The sequence below is a fragment of the Syngnathus leptorhynchus genome, chromosome 7, assembly GCF_054491065.1.
Source record: "Syngnathus leptorhynchus isolate UIUO chromosome 7, UIUO_Slep, whole genome shotgun sequence".
Classification (NCBI taxonomy): Eukaryota; Metazoa; Chordata; class Actinopteri; order Syngnathiformes; family Syngnathidae; genus Syngnathus; species Syngnathus leptorhynchus.
Window position 1 is genome coordinate 5,941,978 of NC_141201.1, and position 20,546 is coordinate 5,962,523.

The following is a 20,546-nucleotide window of genomic DNA, read 5'->3' on the forward strand; positions in this document are numbered from 1 at the left end:
AGCCAAAAAAGTGAAACTCTTTGCAAAAGCACAATAAGGCTCACCTTCTGGTTTGAAAAGCATGTCACAGGGGAATCTGATTCAAGCAAGAGATACAAGCAGGCCACAAAGGCCGAAATGGGTGTGATTTAGAGGCCAATTATTCTGCACCCAACTGAATGGCAGTATTTCACCTGCTCAAGACTTGTGCTGAATACCAAAAAGGAGAGAAATAATAAGAGGGATATAAGTACACAATACAGGGATGCAGCAGTCCTGCAGTGAATGTGACTTACTATCACATTAGGGAAAAATGTGACCTTTTTAGTCAGGCAAAAATTATAGATTCAAAAGGTGTGGCCAGTAATAAATCACAATATTTTAAACTTATTTACATGCACCACAGATGTTAGTTATCTATATAGTCAATAATTATGTGAAAAATGATTTAATCGGTTTACCACATTCCCAAAGGTTGATGAATAGAACTTTATTTGCTCATAGATGCCAATAAGAAATAATTAACTTGGCTTTGTGTAACTTCAATTAACACCCATCAAGAAAAAAAAAAAGATGTGAACATTTGCAAATTTCAAAACTACTAGCTGGGCACATTGACTTCAAGCTCCACCCACATCATTTTAAAAAGAATTACCGGTATACCACTGTGTGATCAAAGATGATGAATGTATTTACATTACGGGATGAAGCAAAATATCACAACACCTTCTGACAAAATCACTATTAAAGATGATGAGAGCAGATGACAAGGTGAGAAATGATGAATTGCACACAGAGTTGAAAAGGAAGAGAGGAGTAAACAACAGATGAGCTAAACGACTGCAATATCCCTCTTTAATTCATCATGGAAAATTAAGCACATGGTCTCAAGGGCGTTGCTCATATTTTATGTTTGGTGTGTAGTGAATACAGAATTTATCCCAACAGTCTTGTATGATGTAAAAAAAAAATGGAGGCGCTCAATCAACTGTGTTGTTGTAAAACCTCCTTTTAAGCACTTGACAGACAGACATAAAAACAAAATATTTGTTGTTAGTTTGTTTGTTTGCCGAAGTAGCATCGTGCCACTACAAGATCGTTTCCTGCTTAGCTACACACCAAGTGATCCAAATTCTAGGAAATGCCCAAACAAACTAAAATGAGAGCAGAAGCAGATGGCTAATTAAATGAAAACGTGACAAGTCGGACAAACTCAGGAAATGTTCGGGACGAGTGTGCTCGTGTTGGTGGGGGTGTGCCTCTGGTGTTTATCTATAAAGCATTGAATCTGTAACATAGTTGACTCATTTATTTTAATCTTCTTAACTCCACAGATAAGATATTTGATGAAGCCAACAACTAAATAAAGAATAGTTTCTTTTATAGTGGAGTTAAAATCAGTATTAGATAGCATATCAAAACAAAAATTGCCAACTACTTTTTTTTTTTTATTTCATGGCTTGGGTCTTCACTTGTCTTCAACTAGTCCATGTCCAAAATCAGTAATACGTGCACTGATCTAAAGCATTCAAATTGGATGTCTTCTGACACTAACTCTGGAGAGAATACTTGTCGAATCTGCCACGGCCACCAACGTCCTCTAAAGATGACTGGCATCCAGGTTTCAGCCATAGAAATTCTTGACAACACATAAAAAGCACGTCAGACCTTGAGCAGAACACGAGAAACACGAGGGACCCATCAGAACATGGCTGCCGGGAGAGAATATACCGGCACCCGTGGTAGATCATGAGCTGTACTGCAGAGCACCTTTGAGCCTCCGGGACAGAGCAGCCACGGAGAAGCCATTTACCCCCACGGCCCGTCACGGGTACTGTGACAAACCGTGGAAAAAAAAAAATTTGCAAGATTTGATTATGAGTGAAAAAAAGGCCCAAATCCCCTGAGCACACTATTTGCCAGGCTGAGGCTGCCGTTGCTGCCGGGAACATAATGTCAACTCAGCATTCACAAGAAGAATTGGAAGGCCAGGTTGGAATTTACAGAAAATTACAACGACAAGCCTCAAGGATTCCGGCACAAGGTTTTAAGGACTGACAAGAAACAAGTTTTAACCTACCAAAAGGAATAGAAAGGATACATTTTGCAGGAAGAAAAGATCTAATTGCAAACATTCACTTTTGTCAAGCATGTCTCGGGTTTGCACTGCATCTTTTGATATGCCTGGCCTCGTTAAACTTTGTGGTTGCAAACATGATGGCAACAACAGAAGCCCTGCAAAAAGATTTTGTTTAATGGAAAAAAAAAAAAAAAATACGGGCAAACATCCTAGGAGATGCAAAAAAGCAAAACAACTTTGAGGCTTCAGCTAAATTCCATCTTTGGCTCAGTGAAGAATATATTCAATCTTATTAAGATGACTTGTTTAACATGTTGCCTAACATAAGGGTCCATTTTAATTTAATATGTGTGAGACACAACTGACAGGAGATCACCGTCAAGCTTGCTCGCCTTTATAACATACCTGCGCGTTCTGCCAGACGTTAGCCAGGTGGCTGAAAGACCCCAGCTGTGAAATGCTCAACTGACATTACAGTCATCTATTGGCTAAAGACCAGCAGAAGCTTGTTACACATCAGCAAAGGCTAACATGGGGCAGATGCCTCTCAACCCTGTTTGATGGGCTACACACATTTGCCAGTTCCAGCCATGAAAGTCCTTCTTGGGCCATAAATCGTATTTTAAAGCTCATTTGAAAGGGGAATGGTCATGTAAATATGTATATTATGTTTATTCTTCTTTAGCGTAGGTGTAAAATTAAATTTGTATCATCATAAATCCGATTCTTCTCCCCTGGTCATCATTTTGCTATGCAAAAATAAAATATCTAATATGATTGTTTTTACTCGTTTTGTATTTACCATATTTTTCTTGTTAATAAGGCAGATATATATAAACAACAGATGGCCATGTGTTAATCTGTTGTATTGAATATTTTTGCTGTCTACTTAGAATCCTCCCGAGCTGCCACCATCGTAATTGTTTGACATGCTTCAGAGAAATGGCGGCTCGTCAGTAAAGGAGGCGAGCTTTGAAAGGAACAAAAAAAAAATATTGTGATAAAAATAGTTCAAAATATCTCTATATCTATTTTTACATGAGCAGGATAAATAATATACAGTTATTGACAAGTAGAATTCATTCATGTCTAAATGGATGGAAGTTGTATTTTGTGGAATTCACACTTTCAATTATTTCTTGGTTTTATGTACACACACACACACACACACACACACACACACACACACACACACACACACACACACACACACACACACACACACACACACACACACACACACACACACACACACACACACACACACACACAAACACAAAACTCCTTGAAGGTCTCTAGCTGCCATTTGTTGTATTCCTGCAGGCCTTGCACATTTTGTTGCTGAATACTGTATGCATAATTTCTGTAATGACACACTTGTTTGAGCAGATAGTGTTATCTTGAGAAACCAGTGATACAGACTAATTTGAATAAGTTAATGCCCAGGCATAGTTGTAGAGTATCAATCGAACCCCCCCCCCCCCCCCTCCCTCCCTCTCTCCCTCCCACAGAGACACACTGTGGATTCTTTATTCCTCAGCTTTAACTTAATCGATATTCTAACTACACAGCAGAAATTAGGCTATTGATCATTTGGACCACAATACAGGATTTTTAGATGTCGCTTTGTACCCAGGTACAAGTTTAATTTGATTGAGCTTACCCTCCTGTTCGACGAGCGTTTAGCAAACTGTCCACCCGCAAAAACAGCTGAAATAAAAAAAATTCTTTGTGGCTTTACACTAGACCATAAGACTTGTGATCTATCTTGATCTTCGTAGATGAGTATGTCAGTTCTTTTTTTTCCCCCAGTTGTATTTGTATTGTGATCGTCTTTCCTAACAATGTCAGAAAGATTAAATGCTCGTGGTCTGGTAGAAGGTATAATAAAGTCATGCTTGTGTCTAAATGAGGTTTTGGGGGAAGGGTCCTCCTGAACCATTATCCAAAACGGAGATGAAACTATTGCACCCATTCATACGCATTTATCTAGTCTTTCTTCTGATCAAACCTCAGTTAGAACTATTAGAGATAAATCAGAAGTGAGAGGCCTAGAAATGAAACAATGCTCTATAACTCATTTAATGAAAGAAGAAAATGGTCTTGCAAGGAATTTATTGCATCCAAGGTTCAGTCTCTACTCTGCTGTGCACTAGTTAATGACTCTCACGGTGTATACTTAACAGAGACACCGATCTCTGGACACGGAAACATTGAGAGGTCAATTTTATTTCATGGGAAAAAAAAAACACAATTAAAAACATGGTTCATGTTACATTGGACCCAATGGGAAGCAAGATCCCATGAAGAGAACCTGAACTTATATAAAAGAAATTCACACTGGGTGTTTGTTTTCAGTGTGTAACAAAAATACAGAAAAGAAATGGACAATTAGTTGTACATTTTCCAGGAAACATAAATGCCACCAAAAGCGCCGTACCCAGATGATACATGCGTTGCAAATAACAATAATTAGCTTCCTCCAACTGTGTGTGCCGAAGGGAAAAATGAGAAAAATGCATCCTAAACAACAAGCAAAACTATACACAAGGAGGAATTTTGTGATAAGTAACCGACCTGAAGCTGTCCTCTAAGGGACAGGCACCGTTACAAATCTTTTAGAATTAAAGATTCTGCTGTTCCTTCAAGCAGACATCACTTGGGGCATGTACTGTGAAGTGAGCACAACAGATCTTGGCAAACCTTTTGTTCGCTGGCTTGATATACACGCGTGCCTCCTAGTGCACTCACACACGAAATAAAAATAATAATATTTTACCGGTTCTTTCATCACAGACAAATTATTTAGGTTGATTTACCCGACATGTTTCGGCTTCTGATGAAGGCGGAAGTACACGCCGAAACATGTCAGGTAAATCAACCTAAATAATTTGTCTGTGATAAAAGAACCAATAAAATAATCTATAAGTGAAGACAAAATGAACGTAGTACAACTACTACTAATAATAAAATAAATAAAAATCACACACAAAGACGGTACTACAGTCATAGTGTGTCATTTTGTTCTCTTCATCAACATTTTCATAAAATACTATTATCAATATTTACTGTAAAAATGCACTCAGACACTATCTATCTATCCATCTATCTATCCATCTATCTATCCATCTATCTATCCATTTATCCATCTATCTATCCATCCATCCATCGCGATTAAACTTCCAGAGCGCTAACTCAATGACGCACTGCATAAACACAAGCCATTAAAAATCTGGAGCGAGTCCAAGCCAAAGGCCACGTTCACAATACTTGCTAAACTCTAGCAACCCTGTGGGTTGTCTCCTGGATTATATACCATCTTTGTTCTTAATCAGAGGTTGATCAAATCAATGTTCTTATAATATAATCAATTAAATAAATCCATTTGTTTTTAGCTCAGTGAGTCTAAACTTGGAACCTTTGATCTAATACTCAAAGCCCGACCTCTGACATAAAAACAAAGAACTACCAAAGTCAAAGATTATGTTGTGGTGACAACGACTCATCCACAAATTCTCGGTACAAGCTGCTGCTTGATCTTGCATTTATTTGATTATTTCTGTATCTCAGATTTGTAACCGTCACACTCCACGCCAAGACCGCGGAACTCTCAGCGCAGAAGTAAAACACAAAAACGCAATTATGCAAACTCTTTATTTACCCTCTTGAAAAATGATGATGGTTCAATAAAAATCCCCACAGCAACATCATTTGTCAAATCTATCTTGGGCAAATAAAAACAGTGGCTTTATAGTCAGCCAACACAAATCACACAGTGGTCATTATTATAAAAAGTATTTTCAGTCCCCGCTTATGTCTGCTACCAAGCTTCCCCCAGGAGCACCAAAGAATATGGATGGCAAAGCACTTCTCCTTAATCAAGGAGCTTCAGGAATATTCATTAGTGTTTGCTGCAGGTTAAGAGTGATATCCTCTGAACCCAAGTGCTTGCTGCGTGCATTTGTCACCTAACTCCAAAAGGAAATGACAACATGCAATCCCCACAGAGATAAAGAAATTCCCGTAAACCACAGCCTCCATTTCTCCAACACTTGCTCGCTCCTCGTTAGTTGTCTTCACTATCTCTCCAAGAGAGCTTACATTAGCCTGCATATCACAACGTTTGGTCATTCGATTAAAATAATATCAGACAATAATCCACGCCCCCCCTCCCTCAGCCATAGTGACAACCAAATATTGTTGTGGTCACTCATGTGGAGTATTATTTAAAAGGACTCTTACTTGTTTAGCTTTTAATATTCATGGGCTATCTTGTCTCACTTCAGTGGATGTGTCCGCTTAAGAGCGCCCCAGTGCAGAGGGGAAATCATATTATGAAAATCCTGCATCACTCACAATTGGATTACAACCACCTGCATTTTACTCATACTAAATTTCTCATTTAAATTAATCTCAGGTACATGTACATTTATTAAAAACAGCTCAAGTCTTATTGCTTGGACCTTTATACGGAAATTGTAGCTATTCACTCATTGATGCCGGCGGTGACGAATTCCTTGATGGAGGTTTCCGAGTTCTTGTTACAACATCAAAGTTACCCGACTTAAGTGTCATCAGTCTCACGTGCAGTATTGTAAACCAGCTCACGTTTCTACCATGCAGTGATGCCGATAATAGACGCTATAAATACCACAGTAATGCTCACAAGGAATTTAAATTCGTCTATTGAACTTGGTTCACGGCGTTTGAGTTTCACATTGACAACCAGTTAGTCACCGGGCCAGCTATCAACAAAATAAATTACAAATGCAAAAGGCAGCCACAGCTCAAGATATTGACTCAGTCTTCACTAATTCATGTTCTCGTCTCTATTTTCACTTCGCCTCTGCCTGCATGCTTTTTTCTTCATTATTCCATTTGTTCTCCTTCACACACCACCACCCTGCTCATCCCTCCCTCCCTCCCTCCCTCCCTTTCCTTGCTGGCACTCCACACCATCTCGGCCACTTGCCAGCATCAGAGCCCCGTTGAATCGAATCCAATATTCTCGGTCAGGGGTGGACGCTGTTCTACAGTATGTACCGCGATCCAGTGGGAGACAAAGAAACAGCTAATTGATTCACCCTTGAGCTCTCCGAGATGGGCCAATTCGGCTCTATTACTGCAATCATTGCTAGCATGATCTCCGAGGTCACGCAATATATGAATGACAAAGTGATTCGTCTGGATTAGATAAAAGTTTTTCAAAAGCACTCTAAGCTTGGATCCCAATGGCGTGGATAAATGAGACATAATTACTATTACTGGGCACAAGGGCTGAATAGATTGTCTGGAGATGACATGAATGTAGATTACTCCACTGAATTTGAATGTGCATCATGTAAAAAAATAAAAAGACATCACGCCTAGGAGGGACAGTATATCGACATGTGTGCTAGCTTTAGACATGCGCTGCATTACAATGCATGTTATTAATATGTTGGCGACTTCTCACGCTGACTCAATAACATTTTAGAGGGCGTTGTAAAATGGTAAGGTCACGACACAGGCGATCCAAAGTGCAGAAGTAAAAAAAATAATTTGGGCGAGCCTTGCTCACCTGCAACTTTCTGGCAATTGGCCATACGTCTCAACCTTGCAAAGGAACACGACCTTTCCTCCAAAAATAACCTGTCAAAGTGAAACCAAATGTGCACAAGAACCAAGGGAGAAGCTAGCATACCTGGTCTGTTCTGCCATCTAGATCTTACAAACCCAAACAATTGTGAAACAATTTGATTGTATGATAAACACAAATATTTACCTCTTGAAGCAGATTGGCTGATCCCTGATGATGACGTGAGGGATTCATTTCTTAAAATTAACAAATGTACTGTAGTCCTTTGTCCTAGGGTAGGGAACCCCATGAGATCCACATCCTGTTTCCCATCACTCCTTGCTCGAACACACCTGATTCTAATGATCACCCCCTCAGCAAGCTCTGTATGCGATGCAACTGTTGCCACCGAGCAAGCAAAACAAGCAGAACAAGGACTGGGAGATAAACACTGGACTGTTCTCCAATTGCAGACCACCCGTTTCAAACTCACATTCACACCTATGGTCGATTTAAAGTCTTCAATCAACCATGTGGGAGGAAACCAAAGAAAATTCACATGAACTGAAAACAAAGGCCAGGACAGAGATTTGAAACCCGGTTCTCAAGAGTGTGACATAGATGCACAGGCCACTCATCCACCGTGCTATGTTGACAGACCAACTGTTACAATTACAAAAACAAAAAAAAACACGCAAAGCCTATGTATGTCTCGTGTGAACCAAAAATGAATTAAATAACATGCATCAGTTCATGAGTGAACTTTACCATTCCAAATCATTAGCACACAGTAGGCTACTGCCATTGTTTGCCTCTGACCTTTTTATATACAGACCCCCCAAGGAAGAAATCGATCCTCTGCATTGATGTCATCTAGAAGTGTCTTTGAGTTACAGCTTGGGCTTTTTTCAGTTTTACAAATTGTTATGGACAATTTTAGAAGAAAGTGAGTTGAACTCGTGAGAGAGGCTCTCCTTTTTGGGGGGGAACATGAAACAGGATAAGCATAGTTATTTGCCTTCACGGGAAAACCAGAAAGGATAGAAATCATCAGGCCTGGATCAGGTTCTTTTACTTGTCAAGTACTCCTAACAATCTAAGTGGTGATGATGTGTGTATAAATACTGCTATCTAGTGGTTTATTCTAGAAGTACTATAGGAGCATTCCAGCAGCCACCATTTCTGATACCTCTTAAGGCTTGCTGGTGAACTGCAGTCCATCTTGGCTGATTGGGACGATAGACATGATATTGAAGACAGTGGTTTGTTGTCAAAAGACTTTGAAACATATTGAATGGTATATGGATTGATATTAAATGACAAATAATGATCTTAAAGCAGTGTTAAAATTGCATGCATTGAATGATATGGAACAATAATGAACAATATTTTATTGTATGGAATTGAGTGAAAAACATGACACACTCCAAAAGGAGAAGATTGTATCAACAATATTTTATTCTCTACAAGTTCCAGTGTTATGTTTCCTATTTGACATTTCAAACCAACAGTAAGAACAAATTGATTTCTTTACATATTTACAAATTGGTTTGGTCATTATTCACTCTAACACCTCAACGCTAGATCATGGACACGGGATATCGGTCGTTTACTCACCGTTTGCCCATTTAGATTTTCAAGGTGGCCATTGTCCCTTGAATAATAAGAACAGAAACCTGAGAGCACGTCTCAGTGTTAACAACCACGGTGGGGGACATTGGCTGAGATGCTGAGAAAATCTTAATGAACTTCATTTGGAAACACTGACAGGTAAATAAGAAAGCATGTGATTACATGTGCGCGTTTGTCATTTTTGGAACCTTTTAGTTTGGATGTGTTTGAGTAGCATAAGCAAGTTTAAAGAGAAGTGACATGTGCAATGAGTCCAACTTTGTCCTAATACTTTTGTCCATGTTGGGCATACACAATATTAGACTAGCTAATAAACTAATCAAATAATCCATCTGAACTTTTCCATCTTTTTTTTTCCTTTGAGTGAAGAATGGCACATGTACAGCTACGACTGCACCGATTTACATACATTAAATATAAACAGAATGATAAAGGTCAGATTTAGTTTCAACCCAGTGTAAATAACTCTTAGACGATGACACATGATGATGACAGTGGCTCAATGTGGTTCAACTGTTTCCAGGACAACAAGAGATTGCATTTCCCGACTGGAAATGTATCCAGAAAACGGCAATACAAATAAAAACATGAATTATTTTCGTCAAATTGCGGAATATATATATATTTTTTGCCAGAAGACAATATTGCATTAGGTTAACACACAAGAAATTTCAAAGCTGAGTTCCTTTGCTGAAAATTTGGTTAAAAATATAAACATATATTTCTACCATATACAGCGTAAACATATTGGGTTCACCTGCCTTGTGAACAAAAAAATGTTAATTTTCTGGAGGAAAATAAAGCTAAAAATTAAAAAATAAAACATCCCTTCAGTGAATCAGCAGGATTTTTTTTTCGGTGCCTCCGACCCCACAAAATGTTAAGACATAAGTCAAATTCAAATGATTTCTTTGATTCTAGCCTAAAGTTGTAGTTACAATATGTACAGTAAAAAATAACAGTAATTGCTTCCTTTGTAAAGTGTGGGGGTAGAAATAATTTTTTTAATATATATTTGTAAATTTCACAAAGCATTAATCAAATAAAAAATTATTTCCAACAAGCAGCACAGAGGTGACAAATCAAATTAGGACAACAGTGAAGTTAAAAAAAAATGCAGCTGCATTTTTTTTTCTCTCAAAAAATAGATTTTTTTCAAATAAAAGACACCAACAAAAAAATGGAGATGCAACCTTTGAACAGTGACATCATGTAAAGAGTTGTATGGGTATAAAGCATTTCACCAATCAGACCGTTCAGGTAGGCTGTCTAAGTTGCTCTAAAAAGTGCTTAAACACAATAAAACCTTTTATTTTATAACATTTACTCTATTATGCAACATCTTGCATCTATAAAGCCTGTCCTTCTCATTTTCTTTCTCTTTCTAAGGCCATTGCAGTCATTGTATCATTCTTGTTTATGTTCATCCAACATTCACTTTTTCAATGCATTACTATCAACATCATGCTCCAATCCCAATTTTTGAAATTGTCAAACATCGATTGTGGCCAGAAAATATCCTTCAACACAGACCACATGCATTTAGCAAGGAATTTGAGATGACCCCTATCCAACCACGGAGTTTCGCCACACTGAGCTTGAAATGCCTGCATTGGGTTTTTTTTGGGGGGGGGGGACAAAACCAACAGTTTTATAAAACCATCCAACAACAACAAAAAACTCCAATAATGGATGATTTAATTCCAGTCTTCCACTTCCAAATAAAAAGGTAGGATCATTTCAATAAATAAATTGGCATTGTAAAAATCCTACTTTGTTTTTAGAATTAAAAAAAAAAAAAAAAAACAGCACACAGTAGAGAAAGACACAGTTGAAATATTCAAATAAAGGGCAGCAGGCTGTTTCAGCCCATATTCAGTTTGGTTTTCATCATTGGATTTGAAAAAGCAACCAAAAACGATGTAAGTCTTGTTTTCAAAGAGAACTTTTCAGACCAGGGAGCCCGCTCTGCTTTGAGCGGGCACCATGACGGGCACCGCCCCCATCCGCTCCAGCGTGGCCTGGCTCACGGCGTATGAGTGCGTATGCTGCCCGTGAGCGGGCGTCACCACTGGCTTTAGGCTCACGGAGCCGTTGCTGCGGGCCATGGTGGGGGGAGATGGGGCTGAGTTTGTCGTGACCACCAGGGTCTTGGGTGGCGGGAGTGTGTGGCTGCCGTTGGCAAAGGTGGAACTTGTTGTCGTCGCGGGCTGAGCGTGACGAGACAACGGGGCCGAGCCCGGCGCCGTGACCGCTTGGCCGTGCCCGTGGCCCGGATTCTGAGACTGTCTGTGCCCGTGTGTGCCGTGGACGGCTGTGGCGAAGGTCTGCCGCGTGTCTCCGTTGTAGCGAGTGTATGAGTTGGTGTCATAGTTGGGTTTGGGGTTGTGCCAGTAGCGACTGTTGTAGGTGTTGGTGGAGGTCAAGGTGTCGTTCTCTGAGGATGAGGCATCGGCATGGAACGCTTTCACCGATGACGACCTCTTTGGGGGGAGGTCGTCTTCCCTGTGGAGATAATCGAGTGAAAAGTCAGTCATGGAGGATATCTACTTGAAAAATCCCCCAAATTCCTTTGAGTGTCTCAAACAATAAATTATTACAATTCTCCAAAGAAAAGATATAATTGATTAACCTGATCTCATTGGGTATCTCCTCTTCTTCGTATTTGTTCTTATTCTTCCAGTAGTAGAGGGTGACCACCACTAGCAGGCAGCAGATGATGAGTGCCAGCACTCCAGTTGCAATGGTACCGGCTATCAGACCCACACTCTGAGGTTGGGCTGAAGAATGTTGGGGGAAATTGGAAAAAAACTATTATACTGATATTATACATTAAAATGCACAGGGGGGGGATGGTAATTAGAAGAACACATTTATTAGAAATTACACAAAACGTACTTAGTACTGGAGTACCAGTATTTATTATTTATTTGGAGGAGTGCTTTTTACTTTTATTTGAGTCATATCATTCTAAAGTAGCATTAGTTTTAATTTAGTACAAATTTAGACTATTGCTCTGCTTGTCATGTTTCATCAAAACCGAAAAAAACAAAACAAAACATTACATTCCTCGCTGTCATGTCATGTCATCTCTTTGACCCCCATCTCTTCATTTTGGTCTGATTGTGTCAATCATAGCAAGTTTTGACATCACTGATGAGTGATTGTTGCAACTTTGCTTGGTTTCATAGCAGTTTGACAAATGTCACAGAGACATTTTTTTTTTAACTGCACATCTCATGAGTGAAATGTTTATAAATAGCAGGAGTACCATGCAGCAGGTTTGTATCAGAACGGTGTGTTTGGAGCACTTACGCGCAACAACCTGAAGATTGAGCAGGCATGTGCTCTTGCCAATGGCATTGGTGGAGGTGCACTGGTAGAGTCCTGAGGTACTGGTGCTGATGTTTCTCAGCGTCACAGTGCCCTGCATCTGATCTGTGAGAGGCACGCACACAGGTTGTGTTGGGATCAAAGACACGAAACGCAGCATAAAAACCCATTGAAGACATGTTGAAGTAGAATTGAGAATGAATCAAATAGAATGAATAACTTCAATTGCATTTGAAAATTCATTTTTGTTACTACATCGTCCACTAAACACTAGAGGACGCCAGATAGCTATAATAGAACCTACTGCAAGAGCCATCGGCACCAAGGTTGCGCTTGTAATGAGTCTACAAATATTCTGCTTTAAGAAGAATAACGCTCAGTTTTGATGGACCCATTATTGGTATATTAATTTAATAAGTAAATCGTTTTTTTATCATAATCTTTGGTTATGTGCTTTTATTGAAAGACTACTCAAATATTACAGACACAAATAAAAAAAAAAACTCAATATGACACAGAGAAGTTATGAGCACTACAAACTACATCCATAATTCTAAACACCTCCTTGACACCGATTCATAGAGCTTATTTTGACCATTGAATATATTCTGCATATTTAACAACTGTTGCATATTAGTTTGTTAAACAGAATGGATGAATGAGTTAAGCGGTTACATGCACTGTGCAAAAGCACTACTTGTTTCACGACAAGGCTCCGACAACTGCCTGGAATATTTTATTGACATGAAGAGGGTTCAATTTGCACTTACAAAAATGCTGTTTCAATTGGCTTTTGTTTCGGAGGCCTTTTTGTACTTGAGCCTTTATTTGACCGGTAGTGTACACACAGTGCAACAGGTGATGAAGATTGTCTGCTGTGCAAAGGTCACAGCCGGATAAAAGAGGAGAGGCCACTAAAAAGCTCTCTTAGGCTGAATGCCAGCTGCCTAGTGACAACATCTAGTTTAACACATGCAATTGCTTCTTGGATGAAGTGTGAAAATGTCAGCAATTGGTAGTCAGCCTGAGAGAAAGGGGTGAAAAATAGAATAGCACCAGAAATTCCTCATCACACTCACGCAACACATTCCTCGTTCTCATTTGAATCACACAATCGGTCCTCAGAAGGATCACAGGATGGAACTCTCCAGGTATGGTTGTGAGAAATGTAGGCGGAGCCTGCGCTCCCTAACGTGTGTGTTACATTTACCAGCAAAGGTGGGGCAAAAGGGAACCCCGATGGCCAGCTTGTTTCTAATACCTTGCATGGCGTTGTGCGGCAGCTTGGGCAGAGCGTCTAGCTTCTCCCACGAGTAGGATGGTGTTGGAATACCTTCATCTGAGCTGCAAAACAGCATAATGTCGCTGCCCACATCCAGCGTTCCCTGGAGTCGACATGCTGGCACCGAGGGGGGCACTGACAGATGAAAAGAGTGGGTAGTGAGAAGGCAAGCACTTTACAATGCAAATATTTGATTTGTATTTTTTTTTCTTTATGCAAAATTATATTTACAAAGACCAGGTGAGTCAAAGTCATTTATCTAGCAGGTGCTTATGGTTTGTGAATGGAAGACAAATGTGTCATTTAAAAAGTAACGGTACTCGGATTTGGATGTTGCATAACTACCTAGCACAGTGAGCCCGATGACACCAATATTGCGCCCCCCTCTGTCCGGGAGGTTGTTGACCAGACACTGGTAGGTTCCAGTGTCTGACAGCTGGGTGTTGTTGATAAAGATGGAGGCACTTGTACTTGGCATGGTGGACACAAAACCTACACGACCATTGAGGTGGTTCGCGAGGCTGAACACCTGGCCGCCCTGGTAGATTATCACCTGGATTGGCATATCACAAAAAAGGGAGAAGGGAGGTGGCAGCAAAAAGGTGAAGGAGGGGAGTGGACAGAAATGAAAATATAGCTATTAGTGACAGAGCCTCAGTTAAAGTAATACTAAAATCCTACTGCTTAATTTATGTCTCTTTTGTAGAGTGCTATTAAGTGGTAAGGGAAGATCCAGTACATCCTTGTGCAAATAAAGGGGTGAAGGAAGAATGTGTAAAACTTGAAAAGTTGAAAAAAAATCAAACAAAGTGAAAAAACATATTCGAGTAGGTGGTTGCTTCTAGTTCAGTGACTAAAGAGAACATCCTAAAACGATGCATAATTGAAAATATTTGCCTTCAAATTGCAATTGTATCTTGTGTGGCACCATCGCTGTTTTTCAAATCCCCGTCCAAGGTTGAAATACCTTTCTCACAAATTCGAATCGAACACATTCTTTTGAAGCCCCGCTGTGATTTTTAACTAACTTTGAACAAGCTGGTTTGTGTGGCCGAGCCCCCAATGCAAAACAGCTCTCAAGCCCTCAGCTGGGCCTGCACAAAAGATGAAGAGGACACACACAAACACATGGTTTGCGCACATGCGCACAGCAACTCACACTCAGAAGGGAATCAGAGGGGCCCATTCACTTGGCTGAAAAGACTCCTCATTGAACGGTTCAAAGACCCAGCCAGGGAAACAACCGGCTTCAGTGTGTGTGTGTCTGTGAGCACGAGAGGGATAGTTTTGATGAAAGCTGTGGGTTTGTGCGCGAGCACGCCTGTGTGTGTGGGTCTCTGCTGTCCGCCGTTGCTGCTTAACGGTTGTAAATTGTGCGGCTGCAATTTCCTGAGTGCAGCGCGCGCTCGCTTTGTCCTCTTACGTGCAGATGAATAGGCAGCTCCTCGGCTGTGATGAGAGCCTGCGACTTCATCTCCTCCATGTCTGTGTGGTTTGCTATGTCAGGGTGCATTCATTTTCTCGTAGGACTGGTATAGCAACGCGTCGTGGGCTTGAGTGTGTGATTGCTCGGCTAAAATAACTGTCCTCGACTTTCCCCCCCACACACACACACACGTGTCACGACGGCACGCTTTCACTGCTGTGTTATTTCATACTTTGATGACTTGATAAAATAATCATGATGCTTGCTGGAAACAATCAATTGAGCTCACGTCAGTATTCCATTTGTGTGTGCATGAGGAATAAACAAAAAAACCCAGTGACAACTTTTGATGCATTTTACTCAATCATTATTGTGCATTTCTTCTATCTTTAAATTGAATTGAACTTCTCAACCGCCATAATATCGAGTCTGTTGATCCTACATACTGTACGTGTGTAAATCGCCTCATCCTCCCGCGTGGCCTGCTTGGCTCGACCACTGTAAGCGAATGGAAAAGAGGTCAGCACAGACATTCGGATGACGGACAGAGCAAAGAACTCTTGCTAGCCCAAGTCGGGACACGCCAGCGCCTTTGGAATAGCTCTATCGCTCCGAACCTAACGTGTTATATTGTACGCGTGTTTTGTTTTCAGATGAGCATAGCCTACTTCTAAGCAAAGCCAAGGACCTTTTGGCTGCGAACACAAGGGATACAGCTACCACCTAAATAAAGCCTGAATAAACCTTTAAACCCCCACGGCCTCCCCTTCAATTTTCTAACCATAAGCTGCCACTGTTATCTCTTTCTATCCTCTGAGACATGACATCAACAATATGAGCCCTGACTCACTTTAAACTGCAGGTTTGCCATATGTTCCTCCTCTGTTTTTATTGTCAACCATGTTTCGAGCGTGCATTTCTAGGATCCACGTTTTGCTCTGCTTAGCAGCTTGCGCTCAATCTAGAATTAAGGAAAGTTCAACATTGTTGGTATTCTATCCAGGAGTGAGCATCCTGGAAAAAAAGATGATCGTAAGAACAGAATGCAAAGAACTCAGTCGGGTGAAGAAGAAACTTATGTTGAAACTTTGCGACATGGATGAGGTTGGAAAAAGTTCACCTGTTGAGATTATGATTGTCCCATTTTGGACATTAGTACTGGGACACACCCATTCCTAACACACCTATAACGGGACAATTTTAATAAAACATGAAACAACTAGGCCTTTGATGCCCTTGGATAGAAAGGAGAAAAATCTAAATATAACCAGCCCGATTGTCTTTATGTGTACCTGACCCATGGTAATAATCCTTTATTGATCCTAAGAGGGAAAATTCAATTGTGGTCTTTTTATGACATAGACTCATCCTCTGATGGATTGGAAGGTTCAGATGAGGATCAAAATCTGATCATCTGAAATACGTTGACAGATGTTCTCTATTACAGATTAATGTCATTTTTTTGCGCTACAGATTATCCCTGACCTCAATATAATCAGAGCAGCGGTTCACTTCAAATTGTACATTTATACTTTGATGTATTTAAAGAGCTGCTAAAAATATCATTTTAACAGGCTCGTAACTTTAATGGTGAGAAGAGGTAATTAACACTGCAACACAGATACAACTCACACATCACAGTCTATGATGTACGTATACACACGTAACTTTTTTTTAATATGCATACACACACTTTTTTTTTTTTTTTAAATACGCAACATCCATATGGCACCTCACTAGTATGTCTGCGGCTAGTTAAGAGCTAGCACAATAATCCAAAATTAGTCTAAAGCTGATCTGGACAAAGTAAAGCCATTGGCAGCCCCATGGAGATGTTTATCCTAAAACTCGAGGCTATGTTTCTTATTTCTCCATCTATCAATTTCTATCCATCCATATTTTATAACATTTATCTTCATTCGGGTCCCGGGTGAATAATAGTCTACCCAAGCCCAATTTGGGCAAGAGGCCCAGGAGTTGTCGCCAAGCAATCGATACGGTATGCCACCAAATTAATTTCATGACCAAATCCTTAAAATAGAAAATCATGTGATGTGGCTGTAAAGCACACAAACACACCACAGAATGAAAAGTCATCACACCAAGCAAAGCACCCAAGCACTAATATTCAAAGTAACACCACAGAAGGCAAGTTTAGTGTGTGTGAGAGGAGCTGACATTTTTCGTGCTTTTGCGTTGTAACAGAGCTCAAAAAGTAGCACTGTCGCTTTTTATCTGAACAAGGTATTCAAATTTGAGAAGACTGAGTGCGAGCTGAGTGGCCCAAGAGCGCTTTCGGTGACTGTGAGGGTGTGTAAGCGTACAGAGTTCTGTTCAGTAATTCTTAATGGCTTTTAGCATCAACTGTAATCATTTATGACATTCTCTCTTCCCAAAATGACCTTGTTCTAGCACTGTCGCCCCCTCCCCACGCAAATTCACACAAAGAATTGAAAGTGCTTGTTTCTTATTGTGTATGGCATTTCGTTGTTGACGGCAATGTGCTCTTAAAAAGTTGCGATCTTGTGTTTACACTTCTAAAGTACATATTATGTAATACAGAGTGAAGGTGCTGCATGAGACATTGGCGGTGGATGGCAGCTAGCTGCTATTGCATGAGGTATTTCTGTTCATTACATTTGTTGAGCATATTTGAGCATCACAGCAGCGAGAACATAACAGCGTGATGTGCAATACGCACTTCTGGGCTTGTATGAATTCATGAATCGGATTTGACATATCTCTGGAGAACTTTGCATGCATGTTTGTGTCACTGCAAGTCGCGTGAACACGGTAAATATATAAACTGCATGAGCTATGTATGCATGGATGCATGGAGATCTGTGCCACACTTTGGACCAGCAGTATGTCTGAAGCTAGTTTGTGCCTGTGTGTGAGCGTTTGTGTAGAGTGAACAGCTGCTATATAGAGCCTGTCGTGGGCATGAGGTAATTAGTGCAGAAGATAATCATATTATTTGGACGGCCGACCAGCGGAGGTTCAAAGTGAGGGAAGGCAGGTGAGCTTGTATGGCCAGCAGCTGCATGTTAAATAAGTTAAAAATGAGTCCTGGAAGGATGGAAGGACAAGTGGAGGGTAGTGTGAGAGGAGAGGTGAGGTGAGAGTGGAGCCATAGCAGGAAGTGCAGGAATTTAAACTAACTAGAGACCAAATTATACTTGTTTCAATCTGTTTCTGTGTAATGAGCAAAAAAAAAAAAATGTTTGACAGACATTTTAAAAGCAAGGACACACCTCTACATCTATTAAAAGCTAATGGCTACTACAACTTGTACGTATGTAACTTATATCCTCAAGGTGCGTTCAGATGCACCAAAAGAGATTTTCTATCTGCACAAATTTGGCTCTTAAAAAAAATCCACCTTTTAGCTTTGCGTGAATAGATTTATTTCATGTGCGGCAAATCACATTTTCGGTAGCGTCACTTCATGGTTTTTTTTTTTTTTTTTTAAGTAGCGACTTTTTTAGAATTGAGCAAATTGATTTTAACTTAGCTCTAATATGAGCCAGTCTTGACAGAAGCCTGATTAACTGTACTCGTGAAACACAAAATGTTACTTTCCTATCATCTCAACCATGCTCGTAGCTATTTTCCTTCAAATACAGACTGCTCATTTCAGTTTTTCACTGGCAAAAAGTGCATATATAGTATACATTTAAAAATGGACATCGTGCATAACCTCTAACACGTCTTGACCTCGCATGTGTGAGTATAAACGAGTATCAAAAGTGTCTGGACATAATCTATTTTCCAAAAAGCTCTTCAGGCTCTATCTGAACACACCTTGATCCAAATCAACATCATATGTACCTGTTTTGCCTGCAAGATGTCAAGGTGAAAGCAGCCATCCACATGAGGCATACGCGGTGAGGTTACATTGGAAAGTGAGTTAGAATAATCTATACTATATGTTTTCCATCTCTCCTTTCATTGACTTTTTCTTCTCTTGGAAGCTACGGCATTTTCACTACAGGTGAGCCAATGTGTGTGACTGCACCTGTTCTGGCTGGTTGGCATTGGACAGTGGGATCACCATCCAGATGATGTTGAGGTTGTTGAGAGCAGCGCTTGTGGTGAAGGAGCAAGGCAGGACGGCTGCTTGGCCTCGGGCTACCTGGATACTGCTCTGTGACACCATCACATCCAGCGCACGTACGCTCACTGCAAAGAGGAGAGGCGGAAACCCATCAGTGACTTCATCCACAAATGTTGAAAGACACCACATGAAGTCGATCTGAATTATCGGATCACAAAAACAGTGACAAAGATAGTAAGGCTCATACTGTCAAATTGATATTATTTTAATATTCAAAGCAAAGCTACTCTTTCGAAATGTTCTAATCGCACACACGCAGTGAAACGTAGTATGAGATAAAATCGTGGTTTGTGAAACAAATATTGATCCCGAAAAAAAGCAAGGAGCTATGGGATCCGGTTGGCTCATCTCGACACAGCTGTCGGATATAACAGACTCACAAAGACAAATTTGAACACGCGCAACCTATTTCGAGTTCAGCTAAAGAAATTACAGCCTAAACTAAGTTACCTCTCCCCCTACAAGCCATGTCCGAAACCCTCAATGACTTCATCTTATCGAAAGATTGTAAGGGGGATGATGTCTCTGATAGAATTACAGATAATTGATCATGTCCTGTTAATCCTCTTTGTTAGTCATGATGTCGGAGTCATGCCAATGTGAGAGAACGGAACACTAAATATGGACCTTGGCTTGTTTGTGTTTTGTCTATACATGGCATTTTGCATACGCTATCACCAACTCTTTTTTTTTTTCCACCGTCTGTCGCTTTCTTGGTCTGACTGCAACTTCCTACCTACGCTTTCATCTGTCTGGAAGACACAGCGTGTTCTATACACTCACTGTTGACACAAGGGAGGCCGGATAAACCACTCATCATTGATATAGTCATGAAAACACGCATAAATAATTCAAGGCATTTTACTTAAAGATATTCCACTCAAATGTCAGCCCCGCTGTGACCTCTTTGGACCAATCAATGTAAGCCAACAAATATTGTCCTCATTACAGTTGTCAGTAAGTCATATGGAAGGAAGGAAGGAAGGAAGGAAGGAAGGAAGGAAGGAAGGAAGGAAGGAAGGAAGGAAGGAAGGAAGGAAGGAAGGAAGGAAGGAAGGAAGGAAGGAAGGAAGGAAGGAACGAACGAACGAACGAACGAACGAACGAACGAAGGAAAAGAAAGTTGTTGAACTATACTTG

At 40.3% G+C, this 20,546-nt stretch overlaps 2 protein-coding genes across 5 annotated transcripts in view; both read right to left on the bottom strand.

Moving 5' to 3' along the window:
• Positions 1-8,074, bottom strand: part of lsamp (limbic system associated membrane protein) — a 140,210-nt gene extending 132,136 nt beyond the window's left edge. Inside the window, exons 1-2 of one of the 3 annotated variants that reach the window (XM_085917112.1) lie at positions 7,824-8,074; positions 7,620-7,690 (exon numbers count right to left, since the gene is read on the bottom strand). The gene's annotated coding sequence lies outside the window, so the exon portion shown is untranslated. The remainder of the gene's footprint in view (positions 1-7,619; positions 7,691-7,823) is intronic. The other 2 variants (XM_085917111.1, XM_085917110.1) reach the window with 2 other exon arrangements.
• Positions 8,075-10,944: 2,870 nt separating this feature from the next.
• igsf11 (immunoglobulin superfamily member 11) overlaps positions 10,945-20,546 on the bottom strand; it is a 49,545-nt gene continuing 39,943 nt past the window's right edge. For both annotated transcript variants that reach the window (XM_085917278.1, XM_085917277.1), the window contains 6 exons: positions 19,308-19,471; positions 14,209-14,416; positions 13,843-13,998; positions 12,564-12,686; positions 11,881-12,028; positions 10,945-11,753 (listed from right to left, as the gene is read on the bottom strand). In XM_085917278.1, coding sequence (XP_085773404.1) covers positions 11,198-11,753; positions 11,881-12,028; positions 12,564-12,686; positions 13,843-13,998; positions 14,209-14,416; positions 19,308-19,471 — 1,355 coding nt within the window. In that variant the 3' untranslated portion in view covers positions 10,945-11,197. The remainder of the gene's footprint in view (positions 11,754-11,880; positions 12,029-12,563; positions 12,687-13,842; positions 13,999-14,208; positions 14,417-19,307; positions 19,472-20,546) is intronic.